General features: G+C 41.8%; 1 protein-coding gene across 2 annotated transcripts in view; it reads left to right on the forward strand.

Annotated features, from left to right (window-relative positions):
• Positions 1-6,157, forward strand: part of AP3S1 (adaptor related protein complex 3 subunit sigma 1) — a 41,151-nt gene extending 34,994 nt beyond the window's left edge. Inside the window, exon 7 of one of the 2 annotated variants that reach the window (XM_053290719.1) lies at positions 5,611-5,746. Coding sequence is in view for 1 of the 2 variants with exons in the window: in XM_053290718.1 (XP_053146693.1) it covers positions 5,611-5,739 (129 nt within the window). In the remaining variant the exon portion in view is untranslated. Of the gene's footprint in view, positions 1-5,610 lie in introns of both variants that reach the window. The other variant, XM_053290718.1, reaches the window with a different exon arrangement.
• Positions 6,158-18,047: the final 11,890 nt, after the last annotated feature.

The following is an 18,047-nucleotide window of genomic DNA, read 5'->3' on the forward strand; positions in this document are numbered from 1 at the left end:
GCATGTTGGCCATTGATTTAAATCAGCTTTTCCTCTGATAATACTTCACACATTCCTTAAACAATGTTGTAGATCTACTCATTAAAGCATGTTAATTTACAATTCAATAGAACATTTGCATCATTTAGGATGCAATTTTTTTTAGATAACTTTATTTTTAGCCTGCTTTCCAGTAGGTTTATGAGATCACCCAGCATTCTTTGTGTGTGTGTGTGTCTGTCTGTCTGTCTCTATCTGTCCATGTGTCCGTCCTTGTGCTCCCTCCATCAATTTTGCAATGCCTGGACCCATATGTACCAAATTGGGTACAGTTGTAGTGACACCTCAATGGTTTAATTTGTGATGATGTCATCCACCCTGGTCCAAGATGGCGGATGCATAAAATGTTGAGATGCAAGTGGGCTAACTTGTGTACCACTTAACCAATTTGAACCAAATTTGCTACAGCTGTAGGGTCACATAGGGATGCTCTAATGGCATGGTGTGTGATGATGTCATCCACTCCAATTCAAAATGGTGGCCACGTGATCATATGAGGTGCAAGTACACTAACTTGTGGACTGCCTAACCCATTTGAACCAAATTGGGAACAGTTGCAGTAAGTGACACACAGGGACACCTCAGTGGCATAGTTTGTGATGATGTCATCCACACCGATTCAAGATGGCAGATGTGTAAACTTTGGAGGCACAAATGGGCTAACTTGTAAAGCAATTAAATGATTTGAACCAAATTAGCTACAGCTGTAGTTATTCATAGGGACACTTCAATGGCATAGATTGTGACGATGTCATCCAACCCAATTCAAGATGGCGGCAGGGGTGTAACTATAATAGGGCAAGGGGAGACAGTTGTCTGGGGGCCCACTGCCTTGGGGGGGCCCCCAGAGGCAAGTCACATGACTGACTCCCCCAGCCGCGCACCTGCCTGGGCTTCCTTCAGTTGTATTCATCCTCCAAAATTGATGTGAGTGTTAAGACCTGGAGCTACCAGAACAGCATGTCTTTCTCTAGTACTATTAAATGACTTGCATCGTCCACAATTTACAAAACCTTTTAAAAAATAATTTAGGATGATGTTCTATTGTGGCACATAGGTTATATTTTACTATGCTTTTTGTTACCACTATTCAGCCTCATTTAAGATTTCTTTACATGTGGGAATAGAGGAAGCGATACACTAAATGTCTTTCCACTGTTCATTTCTGCTCTGCCTTATTTCCTATATTGTCTTTCTGTCTTCACTCCTCTGCCCTGGTCCAGCTCCATTGCAAACAACCCTATCATCCAGCCTGTGTCTTTGCATGTGTGACTTTGGTCTGCTTAGAAACAGAAACTGAAAGCTCAGCAATTTCCAGAAGCAAGAGCTTGTAGTTAGTGGACAGGACAGGGCACACTAGAACCATTTTCATGAGATTGAAACTGAAATGAATGCCCATGTTTGATTGGTACGTAACTTAATATATGTGAAAGAGTTATGCATTCATTTTTAGTGATTGTAAATGTAGGCAGCACATTTGTGATGAGATTTAATTTAACCATATTTTTAAAATGGGAAATTATATTTTTTCAAAAAAATAAAACCAATAAAATCCAATCTAAATATTTTTATTTAAATCATGTTTTTAAAAATTCTCTTTTTATCCACCCTGATTCTCCTCCACACCTTATCTCCCTGATTGCTTCATTCCTGGCTCTGATACTCAAAGTAAGCCAGGAACAGAGAAAAGTGGCCGGAGCAATGGACTGAGAGGAGGCCAAGTGTGGGACAGAGTCCAACACGCTTGTCCAGTGTGCATTCCCTTACTGACCCCACCCATTGCTTTTTCTGTGTATGCTGTAAACATGTGAATAGAAATGTCTGCCACAGCTGCATCTAGCTGGGTCTCAACATAGATTGGCTTTTACAAGTTAATATATCTAGACATGTATAAAATTGTTCACTTTGTCTTAGAAGTATTATGTGACTGTTATTCCATAATGTGTAGTGTTGGATAAATCAAGCTTCCTGACTTGAAGTGGCATGTGCCAGTTCACCAAACTGTTCAAAAACGAAGTCTTGGCACTCTTCTCCTACAGTGCCCTTCTAACTGGGCAAAGAGGCATCTTTCAAAGTGGTGATTCTCTTTATATTTAGCAAGGGAAGAGCAACTGGCGCTATCCAATCCCAGCACAGCACCTCCCCAGTGACTGTTGCTGGTCTGTTCCTTTTTAGTCTGTGAGCTGTTTGGGGGCAGGGAACGATCTTCTCCTTATTTTTCCCTTTTCTGTTTAAATAGCAACAGTGAAGAGAAGAGCAGTACTGTTTATTATTAAGGAACAACCCAAAAGCCTTTCCATTAAGCTCTGGCCATGGTCTCAAAAGACAAAGTGGCTTTAATTATTAGTAGCCAATCATGGTCCATGAAGTACTATCATTCCCAAATGTATAAATTCTATTATATAAAACTCCCCCCCCCTTAGGAGAAAATAGATAGTTACAGTATTATAAGCACAGTTTTCCTTCTCTTAAAGGTTGAGTACAGTGGTCTGACAGTCATTAATTTTGAATTAGCTGAATAACATTGTAGCATTATTCCTTGAATTGGGCAAAAGAATTAGTAAAGGGGGATTAGAGTGTCTTGAAAACCTCCTGGAAGGAGCAAAAAGCTGATGAGTCACACTCTCAATCAACATGAAGTTGGAAGCTGTGTTCCCCTGTGGTATACTCACTAATGTGGAGTAATAATATCACTGATATGGTATGCTGACTTGGAGTGTACTGATTGAGTAGGGGTCTCTCTTTCACCTCTCACCATCCCAAAGGTAGGGGTCACACTTCCAGGAAGGCCTTGTAACTTTGCCATCAGCAGGCTTTGGTCATTATCAACAGCCCATGTGGGACCCATGCTTCTTTGTTACTGCGTGTCAGAGTAACAGGAGCTGCACTGAACAGCCAGTGATCAAAGGATATCTGTGCCTCATTCCAGTCCAATGTATGTCTCGAAGCTATCTTCTCCAGCTGACCAAAATGCCTTATGAAACCCTAGTCACAGCATAGTCCTCTCTCAGGCATCTGATGATCATCAGCTGCACCACCTGGTTCCACATCACCTCTGTGTGTCTGTCCTCAGCTCTTCTCTTTCTTTCCCTTTTCTCTGGACAAAGAGGTCAGTGTGGTTCCTGCCTTCTGGCACCTTCCACCTCTGATTTCACAAAATCCTTCAAGGTTAGATTCACCTGAGTTGGATGCATGTTAGAGTTATATAATCAGCCATAGTGTCCTGAAAGCAGGGGGCATGAGCAGTAAAGAAAGACACTTGTAGAGCAAAATACTCCAAAGAACATAAGCAAGAAGCGCGCACACACACAGCAAGATGGTGGTCTACTGTTAGATGAAAATAATGGATGAGGGAGCTATGAGCAGATAGGCCTTCAGAGACAAGCTATTATAAGGGCATTTTTCTACTTTTGATATAGAAGAGTTAATGATGAAACAAAATAAGCATATCTTCTGAATTCTAATCCCAGGGTTGTGGTTGATTAGAGGGGTAGGCACCAGTTAATAAAGTTAACTTTTCTTCTACATTCTGGTCCAATAGGTGAACATGTGTAAGCTTAGCCTTAGGAGGCATTGGTCCCTCCTCAACTGCCATTTTCCTAATTCTGTTTAACTGGAAATAGAAAAGAACATTATCAAATTATAGGAGTTCTTTTGCTAAACTACCTTCCACTCTAAAGATGTGATCTTAGGCACACTTCTTAGAGTACATTGCATTGAATTCAGTAGGATTTGCTTCTGAGCAAATATGCATAAGATTGGGCTTCACATTAATTACAACAGATAAAAGGCATCTTTCAGCCAATAAGGATATAGCTGCCTTATTACCCCGGCTTTTTCTTTTTTCTTTGGAAAAACCATTCTTTAATGGTAATTTCAGCAACTATATGGCAGCATTTATTATATATTTTCTGGATGTCTAAATATTTTAAATTCTGTATGAGCTGCTAGAGTTGTAAAGAGTGGAGGGGGACAAGAATGAGAAGAATTATTCTGCCTCTTTTGCTGATTTGTTTTAACACCATAAATAAAGCAAGATCCTAGCTTCCTAATTCTGTATATGATATCACAGCAACTAAGCCTTCTTTCTCTCCTGCAAAAAAATAGACTGGGCCAAAAATTGTAAAGCCAGAGAAGGGAAAGTTGTGTGGGTGGAAGGGGAAACAGGAAAAATTCCCATGAATGTAGTGTGTCCAGGGAGAAAGGAGGACAATTTTAGAGAAGGACTACTGTGGAGTGTCAAAGCTATGGAAAGGAAAGAGGCAGCAAACTTTGGAGAGCAGGGTTTCAAGGTGACCCATAAATATGAAGAACACTCATTCATAAATAGGTTTTTTGGTGTTCCTTGGGGCTTTTTCCCAGCCCAAAAGGTCTATGGCCTTCCTCTCTACAAGAGAGGGAAGTCTTTACAAGTCTCCTTTTGTAATGGAGACCGCATTTCTGGGCTAGCTGGCAAAAATGGGGCTGGAGGGAGCTGTTCAGTTCCTCTCTTGTTAGTAAAAATTAGACTGCAAGATCAAAGGGATTTCAGTACAGCCTATACTGTCTGTATTATTCCTGTGACAGTGGGCTGTTTCTGGACTTCAGCTCTAGTAGGAAGCAGATGGGAGTAGCAGGAGTGCAGAGAAAATGTATAGCGGGTTTGACAGAAGTGAAGCTGGATCCCCTTCCATTGGGAGATGGGCTGAAAGTGGGGGTGAGTTTAAAATGGGGGTCACTCCAAAAACATCCATAGAATACTTGATTGATGAACCTTCTGTGATTATTTCCTTCAGGGTAAACATTTCAATGGGCTGGTTCATTTGCATGTGCTTGTTGGGCAATGGTCTTTGCCTCTTCTAAAAGTCTCTGAATTTAAAAGGAAAGATGAATCCTTCAGCAACTGTTTCTAGTCAAAAGAATGGAATGATGACCCAAGACCAGTGAGAGACACAAGTGGGATCCCATTCTTATTCATGGGATAAGAATCTAAAGATCAAACATGATTCTCTGTTATTAAATATCTAACACAATAAGTAACTACAAAATGTAAAACCAATGTTAACATTTCTTCATCTTTTTAATATATGATAGCATGATCTCAAATGCTAAAAACCATGCCATAAGAAAAATATGAATTTTATATTTGAGATGTTCAGATAAATTAAAATGGGGTGATTGTCAGACAGTTTACCAATTGCAGGTGTCAGTTGATGACTGGTGCAGGTTATTTGCCGTGTATGCTGCATTACCTGGAAACAGTAAAAATCAAAGACAGCATGAGCCTTAACTTTAATTAACCTCTATCTGGTTGTTTTACAGACGACATGTTAATTTTTCTGTATATTTTTCATCAAGTTGTCATTGCACGTATTAACCATATTTTAAAATTTGTGTGAACTGGTTTTTCCTCTTTCTAGTTAAATATTTTAGTGTTATCCATTTCATTCCAATCCAAAGTCCCATCTGGTTTTTCTAATCTTTAGCGTGGATGTTTGTGTACATAATTTATTGTAATAGGTTTCATCATAGTGGTTATATGACTGATTGTAATGGGTGTCATCTTAGTTATATTTTTTCTTCTGTATACAGGCCGGTTTAGCAGGAGCCCCAGCTCGGGCTGTGTCAGCTGTAAAGAATATGAATCTTCCAGAGATCCCAAGAAATATTAATATTGGTGACATCAGTATAAAAGTGCCAAACCTGCCCTCTTTTAAGTAAATTGTATGCTCCAAGTGAAGTATAACTAGAAGTTGATCACAAATGTTTACCAAACCAATGTTTTGCTGTTTGAATAAAAGTTCATGGTACTCTCTAAAAATCCTTTATAAAATTGTGTGAAGTTGATTGTGTTTTGCGTAGTTGTATTGTAAAGGGAGTGGTCCTTCCTGATTTCCAAGTAACATTCCTGTGTCCTAAAACAAGTCATGTCTAAAGCAAGCATGCAGTTTTCCAGAAATGTATTGAAAATATTTCTTTACTTTGTACAACACGTTTTTTGTATAGCCACTGAGCTCTGTAACTAATGCAGCAGCCCTGATACTATTCTGTTGGGATATTCAAGATCCTGATATATGTTATATGAAAGCACTGAACTGTACTTTTTCTTGCTTTTGAAATAAAGCCTTGATGAACTGGACTTCCAGCATTTGTTGATGCTTGTATTGTTGCCATTTAATTATCTTCCCATTAATAGACATTCTCTTGTCTTACCCAAGATTGTGTATATTCTATGCTTTTTTTAAAAAATCATCAAAGTTCTGTGCAGAGTTAATCCACGTTCTGCACATCTTTCAGTGTATATCAAGCAAACCTGTATACATTATATGAAGTAAGCAACTCATTCTGCTTCTGATAGCCATGGGGGGAGGGACAAAGAGTTATGCATGGCAATAAAGCCCTTCTCATTGACAATTGGAAATCCTACTGTGCATGTGTCATTACTGCTATTTTCTTTTCCACATCTCATTTGATTCTCAAATCTTCCCTTTTCCTATCCATTAGCAGTCTAGCATTACTTTCTGAGCCAAAGCCTGACCAGATCTGGTGCAAATCTCTATCTTCTCCTCCTTCCAGTGGTGGCTGGTCAATAAGGGCAGGGGAGACAGTGCCCTCCTGCAACAAAAACAAGCTAATAAAGGATCAGATTTACCAGCAGCCAGGGAAACTTTCAGAGTAGGGAGCTTATTCCAGCCCCTCCTCCCCTGCCTGTAACTTCTTGTTTTGGTCTTACTGGCTGGAACTAGTGATGTGCATGAACCGGCCTGGAGGCCATTCTGAAGGCCTCCGGAACGGTCCGGACATGAGGGTGGTTCAGCGGTCCGGCACTGGGGTGGGGGCTCTTTAAGGGCGGGGGGAAAGTGTACTTATCCCTCCCGCCGCATTTCCCCCACCGGCATGTTAGTTTTGGAAAGCTTTTGGGGCGGCAGGATACCTCCCTGCTGCCCCTTCTCCCAGTCATCGGCAAAAGGCTTCAAAAAGTCTTTTGCGTGTGGGCACGTCACATCCCCGTGTCACGCACACATGCGCGTCGCAGAAACATGACATGCGTGCGCATGCGCAAAAGGCTTTTTGAAGCCTTTTGCCGACGACTGGGGGAAGGGGCGGCAGGGAGGTATCCTGCCGCCCCAAAAGCTTTCCAAAACTAACACGCTGGCGGGGGAAACGCGGCAGGAGGGATAAGTACACTCTCCCCCCCGCCCTTAAAGAGCCCCCCACCCCAGTGCCAGATCGCAGCTCCATGGTTTCGTGCGCAAGCCTAGCTGGAACAGCTGCTACTCAAGCTGCCCCAGCCAGTCTCATTCCTAGGGGGCTCCTCCTGGCCCCCAGGAAGAAGGGACAAATATATTAAAAAATATACTCCCTGAAGCAATGAGGAAGTGCATTTTTAACTCATTATTTTAGTTCTTCCTGGGGGCAGTGTCAGAAGGAGCCCCCTAGGAATCAGATTGGCTGGAGCAGCTTAAGTAGCAGCTGTTCCAGCCAGTAAGACCAAAATAAGAAGTTACAGGCCGGGGAGGAGAGGTTGGAAGAAGCTCCCTGCTCTGAAGGCTTCCCTGGCTGCTGATAAATCTGATCATTTATTCGTTTGCTTGTTTGGTGGGAGGGGGGATGCAATCCCTTATTTCTCCCTTCTGTCCCGCTTTCTGCCTTTTGCCTTTCCCCCTGCTTTTTGCCCTGGCATTTTTGCTTTCTGCCTTCTCCCCACACCACAACATTCTTCTGTTTCTACTTTTGTCTCTGCTTTTTTATCTCTGTTTTCCTCATTGCTGGCAGGCTTGGGTAAATACCCAAGCCTGCTGGCATATAGGGAGGGGGTTGGGTAGACATCTGCCTCAGTGATCATGTTCTCCCCTGCTCCAATGCCCACCAGCTGCTACTGCTCCCTTCTTCCCCACATCTATCCTCTCCCCACACGTTCTTTAGAATGGTTCATCTTCTTCCTACCTCTAGTCTTATCCTCCTTCCTTCTCAATCTCTTCCCCATCGTCTGGCTTCTTTGTTCTTTGTTTTCAGTACTGCTTGGATCTTTTCCATCCAGGAAGCAGATTCCCTTGATCCTGCCTTTTCATCTTCTTTTCAAATTGTTTGAATCTTCCCACCCTACTAAAATTGCTATCACAAAGGTTTGCAATTGCCTTCTGTCCAAATCACAGCCTTGCTAAATTGTTTTCCACCTTTGCTTGCTCTACCATCAGTTACACTGCTCTCCTTTTGATTCCTTGCCGGTCATGTCTGTAGGGATCTCAGGATATTATGTTCTTGGCCCTTTCCCCCCAATGAATATCTCATTCAGTCTTACCATTTCTGCAGACCTTTATGCTGTTGATTCCTTCAGTGGTCAGAGATGGAGAAAGTAGATTTGCCTGTACCAAACTGATTTTTCAGTAGACCATCAAAGTATGTGTGGTTATTTGTTTGTTTGATTGATTGATTTCTATACTGCCCTTCCAAAAATGACTCAGGGTGGTTTACACAGAGAAATAACAAATAAGATGGATCTTAAATAAAATGGTTTAACAATTGAATTGATTGGAGGAGGAGAGCTGGTCTTGTGGTAGCAAACATGGATTGTCCCATTTGCTAAGCAGGGTCCACCCTGGTTTGTATTTGAATAGGGGACTACATGTGAGCACTATAAGATATTCTCCTTAGGAAGATATTCCCCTGCCCTGGGAAGAGCACCTGCATGCTTGAATGCAGAAGGTTACATGTTCCCTCTCTGGCATCTCCAGATAGGACTGAGAGAGACTCCTGCCTGTAACCTTAGAGAGCTGCTGCCATTCTGCGTAGACAATACTGAGCTAGATGAACCAATTCATTTGGTATGAGGCAGGTTCCTATGTACCTAACTAATCCAAACGGCCGGGATATAGTGTGGGATGAATGTTTGCTTGGCGTGGATATAATGTTTTTGAGCCAGGAGCATCTTTGTAGAAATTCCATAAATGTTCTGTTGCAAAATTGATGAGCTCCTGTAATATTGACAGTGTGTACTAATGGTGAGTTTGACTATGATACAATTGGATCTTACAACATTTGAAAGTTGTGCAGCATGGTCGTTGTACTGCTTTAGCCTAGATAAAAACTGCAAGAAAGTGGAGTGCAGTTCTAAAATGGAATGGCCTTTTCAGCTGCTGAGGCTCAACCTGAAAAGCACAAATGTGCTTAATTGGAAATAAGCTCATGTTTCTTAACTTCCCCAGTCTCTGAGCCTGTTTCAAATAAAGCTTCCTGGCTGGATTTTTACTGTATCTAAAGATCTCATTAAAGTGGTCCGTCCTGCCCTTAGACATACATGCATTCTCTTCTGATCCAGAGGCTGGCTGAGTTCATTTGTGTTGAGCAATATGTTGCATGAGACATTTGGGGGTTTGGGGTGCATGAGGTATTGTTCTCAGCTGGAGTTTCCATAACAAATACTGGAACAACTGCATAACATGTATGTGTTATGCATAACACTGCATAACACTTAAGTATTTTGGTCTACAATTGAAATACTGCAGGTGTATTGGGGTGAACATTAGCAGCAGATAGAGGTGAATTTAGTTTTGAACTGTGAACATTGAGTATATGTTTCTATACATCTGGAAGGAAAACTGAACATTTGGACACTAATTCTATTAAAGAGATGCTTGGTTATTGTAGAAGCATTTTGAAATGTGTACAGTATGCTTTGCGAAATGATTTTTTGTTGCATGGATTTATATTGGGTATTTTATAGGTCTTATTTCAACTTCAATATCTGAGCAGGTTCAAATAAAGATTGTTTCTCCCCCGCCCACCCTCAATTAAAGCTCTGATAAAGAGGAAGCTGCCAGGTATTGTATGCTTAGTATGAATTTGTCAGGGGGAGAAGTTTTAAGAAAACATTGGTCCTCTGTATTTGGGTCCTCTGGAGAACAAATCTTGTCAAGAACATTGTGTGAGCTTCTCCAGAATGTATACAATACATTGAGTTTATGGATATCAATGGGGAAAATGAGTTGGTAATATATGTGAAGACCATAGGAAGACCTATGGCTTCCATAAAGGTCTGTAAGGAAGGGGGCCCTGGAAAGGAAGATAAACGTGTGTGTGTGTGTGTGTGTGTGCGCGCGCGCGTGTGTTCCTAATCAAGAGACCAGCGTGAAAACTAAAATATCCCCCACCCCCAATCTGGAGCATTTGTCTGATTTCAGTCTTCCCCAAGGCCATATCAAAATATTGTATTTCAAAGTATTATACTAAGCAGTTATATAGAAAACAGCTTTTAGTAACCTGTTCTAGCTGCACCCAAAGCTGTCATTTTAAAAGCTCACCAACTTTTAAAGTAGCAGTATTATTTCTATATTGTTTAGGAAGGGCCTTCTCCGTTGCTGCCCCTAGGCTTTGGAATGCGCTCCCTAGGGAAATAAGAGCCTCCCCATCTCTGACAATTTTTAAAAAGTCTTTAAAGACACATCTGTTCAACCAGGCTTTTAACTGATATTGTTTTAATTGTTTTAATGTTGTTTTTAGAATGTCATTTTTTAAAATTTAAGATTTTAAAATAAAATCTTATTTATTTGTTATTTCTCTGTGTGAACCGCCCTGAGCCATTTTTGGAAGGGCGGTATAGAAATCAAATGAATGAATGAATGAATGAATGAATGAATAAATAAATAAATAAATAAATAAATATTGTTTTTAAATTGCTGTGTTTTTAAGTTTTGTTTTGTTTTGTTGTTTTTAAACTAACGTTTTATCTTTGTTTTTATCTGGTTGTAAACAGCCCAGAGACGTACGTTTTGGGCGGTATAAAAATATGTTAAATAAATAAATGAATTGTTTCTCAAAAGCATAATAGTAGAAACTTCGGGTTTCTTCCTCGGTCTCACTTCAGTAGAGGACAATGTTTTCAAACAAGTTTGCTTGCTCTTGCTGTAGGAGTGCTGGCAAATAATATGGAGTCTAATAATGGGATCTGGTGCACTACAAAGAGAGATCCAAAAATGAAGCGTAGGGCAAACTGGAAAGAAAATGAGATTCAAGAGCAAAAATAGTTGTAATTGTGCATAGAACTGTAGTAATAATAAGGGACACCCAATCAGAGAAACAAAGTAACATTTGAAGTCCTGTGAGTGAGATTGGAATAGGCAGTTAACAGTAAACTTGCATGCTTGGTGTTCAGATTAAAGCCAATTAAAGCTTTCTGTGTCAGTGAGCTGATTCGGGGCAGAGAGAAGTATAGCAATTTGAAAAACGTGGTTTTGTGCTTAAATGTAGTCCCCCAACATTGTAGCTGAACATGTATCTCATTTACAGAGAATGCTTTCAAGTATTAGTCATTTATATGAATTAAAATTACTCCTACGGCTTACTGTTTTAATTTTACTACAGCATAAATTAGTTCAACGAAGATGTCTTTCCACATTCTCTTATAAAACAAAAATAGGATATATGTGGACATAATAGCCACACTGGATGTCTAGAAATGTCAGTTTGGATTTTTTTTTCTTTTTAAGGATTTAACCTATTATACAACCTTGATGCCTAACACATGGACGAAGTAAGCAGTGTGAACAGTCAACCAATAAATGCTAATACACTGAGTAGAAGGGAGCCACGTAATTTGAACAGAGCAGATAAAGGCAAATAGTTTCCATTTTCAAATGAAATATTTTCCTTTCTGGAAATACCCTCTGGATGCTACTCAATGAGGTCAATCACACAATCAAAAACTGTGTTCTACCCGTGCATGCTCCCAATTTTCAGTTGTGTGGAAGCAAGGAAGGAAGGAAACCTGAGAAGTCATTGTGTGGAAGCAAGGTAGGAGGAAAACCTGGGTAGCTTTTCCTCCGACCTTCCTTCCACACAATCACTTCTACCCAGGTTCTGCTCCTACCTTGCTTCAACGCAAACTGAAAATTGGGAGGAGTGCACACAGCTCCCAAACACGGGTTGATTGTGTGAATGACCTCAATATCTTCCTGGGTTCTCAGTGCAGCATCAGACTCTACTGGAGGTCAGGGGAATAGAGTTGCTGTCATTTACGAAGTTCCATCTCTCTTTCTGGGATCCCAGTCCATTATTTCTACCTGTTATCAGGTACCCAAGACAGATTGAAGATTTTGTTGTACTACCCACCCTACTGCCTAACACATTCCCTGTGTGAGTTCACACATTCCCTGTGAGAGATTACTGCAGAGTTTGTACTGAGGCCCAGTCGTTGGTTTTGGAGGACTTCAGTATATACACAGGCTTTGTGGTCTGGTGTGGCTCAGAACTTTATGTCTGCTGTGACAACTATGGGAGTCCCAAGTCTTCGGTGATGATTAAGATCTGGAATATATAGAGCCCTTTCTCACGAGTAGAGAAAAAGGCTTGACGGCAGGAGGCAGGGAAGGCTGCTCAAACTTACCTTCCCTGCAGATTATTCTTCCGTCCTTCCTGGGCGGGCAGATCGCTAGCGCAAAGGGTGGGGGGCTGAAGCGTATCATCCCAGCCCCTGGAAATCCCATAATGCACCTTGTGAGCACGCGGTACATTATGGGGGTCCATGCAGCGACGAGAGAGCACCTGTCCGTGTGGCAAGGCCAGTTAAAAACAACCAGTGCTGCACACATGCAGGGAAATGGGGTTAAGGGAGTGGGCGCTCCCTTAACCTCATTTAAGAGGGTGGCTGCATAGGTGGGTTTGCTGCTGAAGCACCACTGGCAGCTGCGCAGCTGCCGATGGTTCTTACGATCAGCCAAGACGGGCTTGGCTTCCTTATCCCAGTTTTGGCTGAACATAAGAACAGCCTCATAGTTTTATGTCTGGGTTTGACAGTTGCAAGTTGTCATGGCACCAGAGCCAGACAATGGTCAGATGGGACCAGGAGGAGGAGTGAGCAAGCCGTGTGTGGACAGATTGCTCTTTCCTCTTCTTGCTAGCACTGGTATATCGCCTGCTTGAGCTCAGTGGATGCGACTAAGAAAAAGAGGGAGCAACCTGCTATGCTTGCTCATTCCACCTCCTGGTTACATCAGTCCATCGCTTTTCTGAGCTAAAGGGATGTGACCCAGAAGAGGTGTGATTAAGCAAGTGGGGAGGTCTGCACCCCCATGGAGTGGAGGGCAAGGCTGGTGGGAGGGTGAGCCCACCCCCCTCCCCAGGGGAGCAGAGGACAGTCCCGTTCTTAAGTTTCTGGGTTGGCTCCTAGAGTAAAGAAATATGTTGAGGCCTGTATTATGTACTTTAGGCATTGGTAGTATCTTTGAATGGTTGGTGATTTAAATTTGAATTGCTTCATGGTGGCTTGAATTTTTATTTGGGTTGCTTTTATATTTTTATCTATCCTTTTATATAGTTAGCCTGTGTTTTTTTTTTAAAGGAAGAAGGGTTATGAAATCCACCATGTCTGTGTGTGTGTGTGTGTCCATGTGATCTCCTCAAATAATTTTTGAGTTTACAGATGGATACAATCCAAATTCACAGCATTATGAAAGGGGAGTTCTTTAACTAATGGCTTCCTGTTGTGCAAATGCATTTGAATAATTGTGCAGGCTTGCACCAGAGTATTCTTGCACAATTGTGCACATGCTTCATTACTAAGTTGCCAAAGTCTTGCACAGTATGTCAGCCATTATATCTTGAAAGTCACCTTGGAGACCCTGATAGGATCAAAAGGTAGGCGATTTCAATTATTAAATAATTTATTTTGGAAGGAGTGCTAGCCTGCAGGAAACTGTGCCACATACTTCATCTCTATCACCTTACCCACCTGTTACCATCATCCATAAAGGTTTTGTGTTTCAGATTTGTGTAGTTGTGAAATGAATCAAAGACACAACTGCCACATCAAAATGGGAATGTTTTCAAGTCCTCTGGTCTTCATTAATTCATCTGCAAACTTGTACCCAATCTTTTGGCGCTAGCACGGGTCCCCAGGGTGCCTGGGGCCCCCATGTTAAAAATACAGGAGAGTAAAATCACAAATTAAATTATAGTTTTAAAAAGATAGCACCACAGCAACCTGCCCACCCCGCAAGAAATAGCCATAATATTTCTTCATATAAGGCACGACCTTTTACCTTAGTAATCTGTAGAACAGTTTGGCAAAGCACACAAGTTGCTCTTCTGACATCTTGTGCAGGCCAGCTAGCCTGCTGAGTCCTTTTGGAGATTGTTCTCAGAACCTATCCTTGACCTCTTCCTATTTCAATGCCCAAATCACCTCCTGTTTTCTCCCCAGCATTTTCTGCTTTTATTTTCATAAATTATATCACTAAGCAAATGGCTAGCATTGCAAACCATGCCTGCCGGAGTTGGAAAAATTAGCTTACTTGGAAAAACAGAAATGCAACACCCTGATTCTTTGTTTGGCTTCTTCTTTCTATTTCCACTGTAGTCATAGATGGCCTTCTTCTGTGTAAAACTCTCAAGGACTTCTTTCATATCTTTGATTTCCTGCCCATCCCTATTGGGTGGGTGGTGTGGTGTGGGGGGAATCAAGAATGATTTAAAACACATTTCAGACTCTTGGTGGTGTAAACTCACATTTGTAGGATCCTGCTCCGGATATCTGAAAGTCGCCTGCTCCTGAACAGTGTTTCCTCTAACAGGGATTCCCAGATGTTGTTGACTACAACTCCCATAATCCCCAAGCAAAGACAGTTGCAGCTGGGGAGGCTGCAAGTTGCAGTCAACAACATCTGGGAATCCCTGTTAGAGGAAACACTGCTCCTGAATGTTTCTGCCCACTTGCCAAGATAATCAGCGGGGGTTCCATATGCCACTGTTGAGATAGGCTTGCTTGTCATGCATGTAGGACTGGACCTTCTCACTCACTGCCTCCAGAGCTGGAATACTATCCTGACAGCCATAGTACTTGGGCTTCTCTTCCTGCCTTCAGGAAGCAGGTAAAGGACCTGGCCTTTGCATCAGGGCTTTGCTCCTTAAGGTGTGATGTTTTCTTTTATGTTGGTGCTGTTTCTGAGGTGTTATCTTATTGGTTGTCAAAGAGGGGTGTGGGGGGGAGTTGGGTTTTTTTTTAATTGATCTGAACAGCCTTGAGACAATTTTGTTAGGCAAAGTGGTACACCAATTAACAATTAAGTAAGCAAATTTGTTCTGCCCTAATCTCAGAGTTTGTTATAATGCAAAGAATTACAGTTGCTAGGAAACACAGAAGTAAAACAGCATGGTCCTTGGAACAGAAACAAGGAGAGCAAGGGAAGGAAGGAAGCACCTGTGGAGGTGGATTGACCTAGTGTGGGCCTGGAAGATATTGGATGCTTCGGCTGTGTAAGAACCAGAGTGTGACCTCTCTCACTGGGTTGCTCAAAGGATGGATTTTTATTCTAACTGAAGGAAAGTCAGATGCAGACTACTTTAAAGAGAGTCAGAGACTAATGAGGGCAAGTCTGACCATCTCTGTTCGGCTGGTAACAATAACAAATCCAACTTCTAATGAAAACATTCCTACGCAGTATTCCTAAATGGTCTCAAAGTTACAAATGCTGTGCATGACAGAATGTTTGTGTCCTTAGGTTTGACCCCTTTCCTCCTAGGACGTGACACACTGCATTACAGGGGGCTTCATGGACAACTTCCTTCATCGGGGAAGCTGTCCTTCCATTCAAATTTGATTTGTGTTTGGTTTTTTAAATGTCTGAACTTGGAACATGCCTTGAAGCCATGGGGTTAGGGCTGAAATGAAACAGTTTGTGAATCTGGCTCAATATAAGTAGGTAATGCTATCTTACAACCAGAAGAGAATTTGATGTTGCATCTTGAGATTGATACCTAAATGGCTGAGAGGGAAGAACCTCTCTTTCTGTTAGATCCTGGTTCTCTGAATGTACAAAGTGTTAGAGAGCTTAGAAGGGATATTTCTTTATCTGTCTATCCCAGCTGCAGCAGAAGTGCACAGGTAAAGAGAGCACTACCAATTAATATTGTCTGGAGACATGGAGTTAAAGTTCTAAATACAGTCGTTTATTTAGGAAATCCATTAGGGAGATAGATAGCGCCTACATGCCTTGCTGCATACATAGGGAAGAGGAGAAGGAAGTCTCTCCTGGTGAGAAAATGAAACCTGAGATTATTAGTCTAACAAAGGGGAAGTAGAGTAGAGAAAGCATAGTCAGAGAGGGGATTCCCTTGCTCATTATCTCTACCCCAGTGCTCCAACAGGGTTGTTGGTGCTAAGAGTCGATGCCATCAGGAGCTGCATCTCCAACACAAATAAGTTTGCAGCTTGCACAGAGAAACATGCAACACTTGTGCATTCTCTCTCTGTCAGATAGATATGAGATAGAGAGAGAGAACGCATCATGTTAGAAATTGACATATATCCTAATGTACTTCAAAGCAGGGGCGTAACTACCATTAGGCAAGGGGAGGCAGCTGCCTGGGGGCCCCCACGCCTCAAGGGGCCCCCCAGAGGCAAGTCACATGAGGCAAGTCACATGACTATATATTGTGAAGTGTGTGTGCGTGCATCAGCGAGGGGCCCATTTTAAAATTTTGTCTCTGGGCCCACTCCAGCCTTGTTATGCCCCTGTTTCAAAGTACTTCAACATGTTTTCAGTTTCATTTGTTTGCAACCAAAATGGCAATTGCCTGTAAGCAATATAATGTATACAGCTGCATGCCAATCTTGGGTTTTCTGTAAGGAGTACGTTGATTATTACAGTACAGACAATTGATCTTTCCAGGGCAGCTTAAATGCTTCATCTCATCTGTTTGCGGATCCTCAAGTTTTTATACTGATCTTCTGTAGTGAGGGCACTTTTATAAACATCTCCATTTCATTCCCCTTCACAGCTGAAGAAAACAATACAACCTGCATTTTACAATTGACATAGCTACTTGTAGACATCTAGACAGGGTTTGGTTAATATAACTAGCGTAGTCTGTTCCAAGGGATTCCTGATGTGCAACAGAATTACATTCCAAAGAAGAAGAAAGCAGATACCTGGGGGATTCATCTGGATCCACTCCCTACAACCACCTGCTAGCAGATCACAACAGATGGTAAGCTCAGAATCTGATGGGTACAGCCAAAACAGTCTCTAGACGGCTTAGTTCATTTAAGGTTGCTGCTGATGTGAAGAAGTAGATGATCAAATTAAGGAACAAAGTTCTGGATTTTAGTAAATCTCAATCCTCCATGCAACTTTGCAGTGTACACATTGTAATTTTATCCTCTGATTTTGAGTGAACAATAATAGAAAAGCATGTGTGTTTACAAAGCAGAGGAAAATCGGAAAACGTAATGAATTTCTGCACAAAGAGAAGAATGTGAAAACATCCTTGGCAAGTTTGAGACAAAGGGAACAATTTGTGGCTTGGGAACAATTTGTGGCTTTAAATGCATAGTTGGCACCAATGACAACTTTCTTCCTGAAGCAAACAAATATGGTGCAGGGAGTGGTTTTTGTTGGATATGATGCTGGGAAAAGGGGAAAGGGTGAAAGCCAAGGGAGTTGACAGCACTGGGCCATCTGTGTGCACATGTCTCAGAACCAAGGCTGTAGCTACAGTTGAACAAGCAGGTAGGGACAAATGTCCCTGGGCCTTAGGAGTGACAGCTTGTTCTTTGCTTCCCCCCTTGCACATCTCTGAAGAAGTTGGGGGACAGGACCCATCTTCCCTTTCTGTCCCAGGGGCCACTTCAACCTTGCTATGCTCCTGCCCAGTTCAGTTCTTTAGTGCCCTTAGAAGCTGCGTATGCCGTTACTCTTAACAGCCTCTGTGGTAGTATCACACGGTTATTCTTAGCAGTACAAATGCTGTGCAGATCACTCAGGGTAGAACTTGAACCAAGCAGGTTAAGTACTTGCATTAAAAATTCCTGAAACAGGTGTACAGATTTAGAACCTCCCACCTCCCAGCCTTGATTCCCCTTGACTGAAGTAATTAGAACATTTTGGAGACCTTCCAGATTAAGCACCATTCATTACTAAGCCATGACTAAGCACTGTTGAAACCAATGAAACAAATTACAAATGACTAACAAGTCCTATTAATTTCTCTGTATTGTGAGCACATGCACAGTACATTTGAAGGATTATTTATTT

Source organism: Hemicordylus capensis, chromosome 2 (assembly GCF_027244095.1).
Source record: "Hemicordylus capensis ecotype Gifberg chromosome 2, rHemCap1.1.pri, whole genome shotgun sequence".
Taxonomy (NCBI): Eukaryota; Metazoa; Chordata; class Lepidosauria; order Squamata; family Cordylidae; genus Hemicordylus; species Hemicordylus capensis.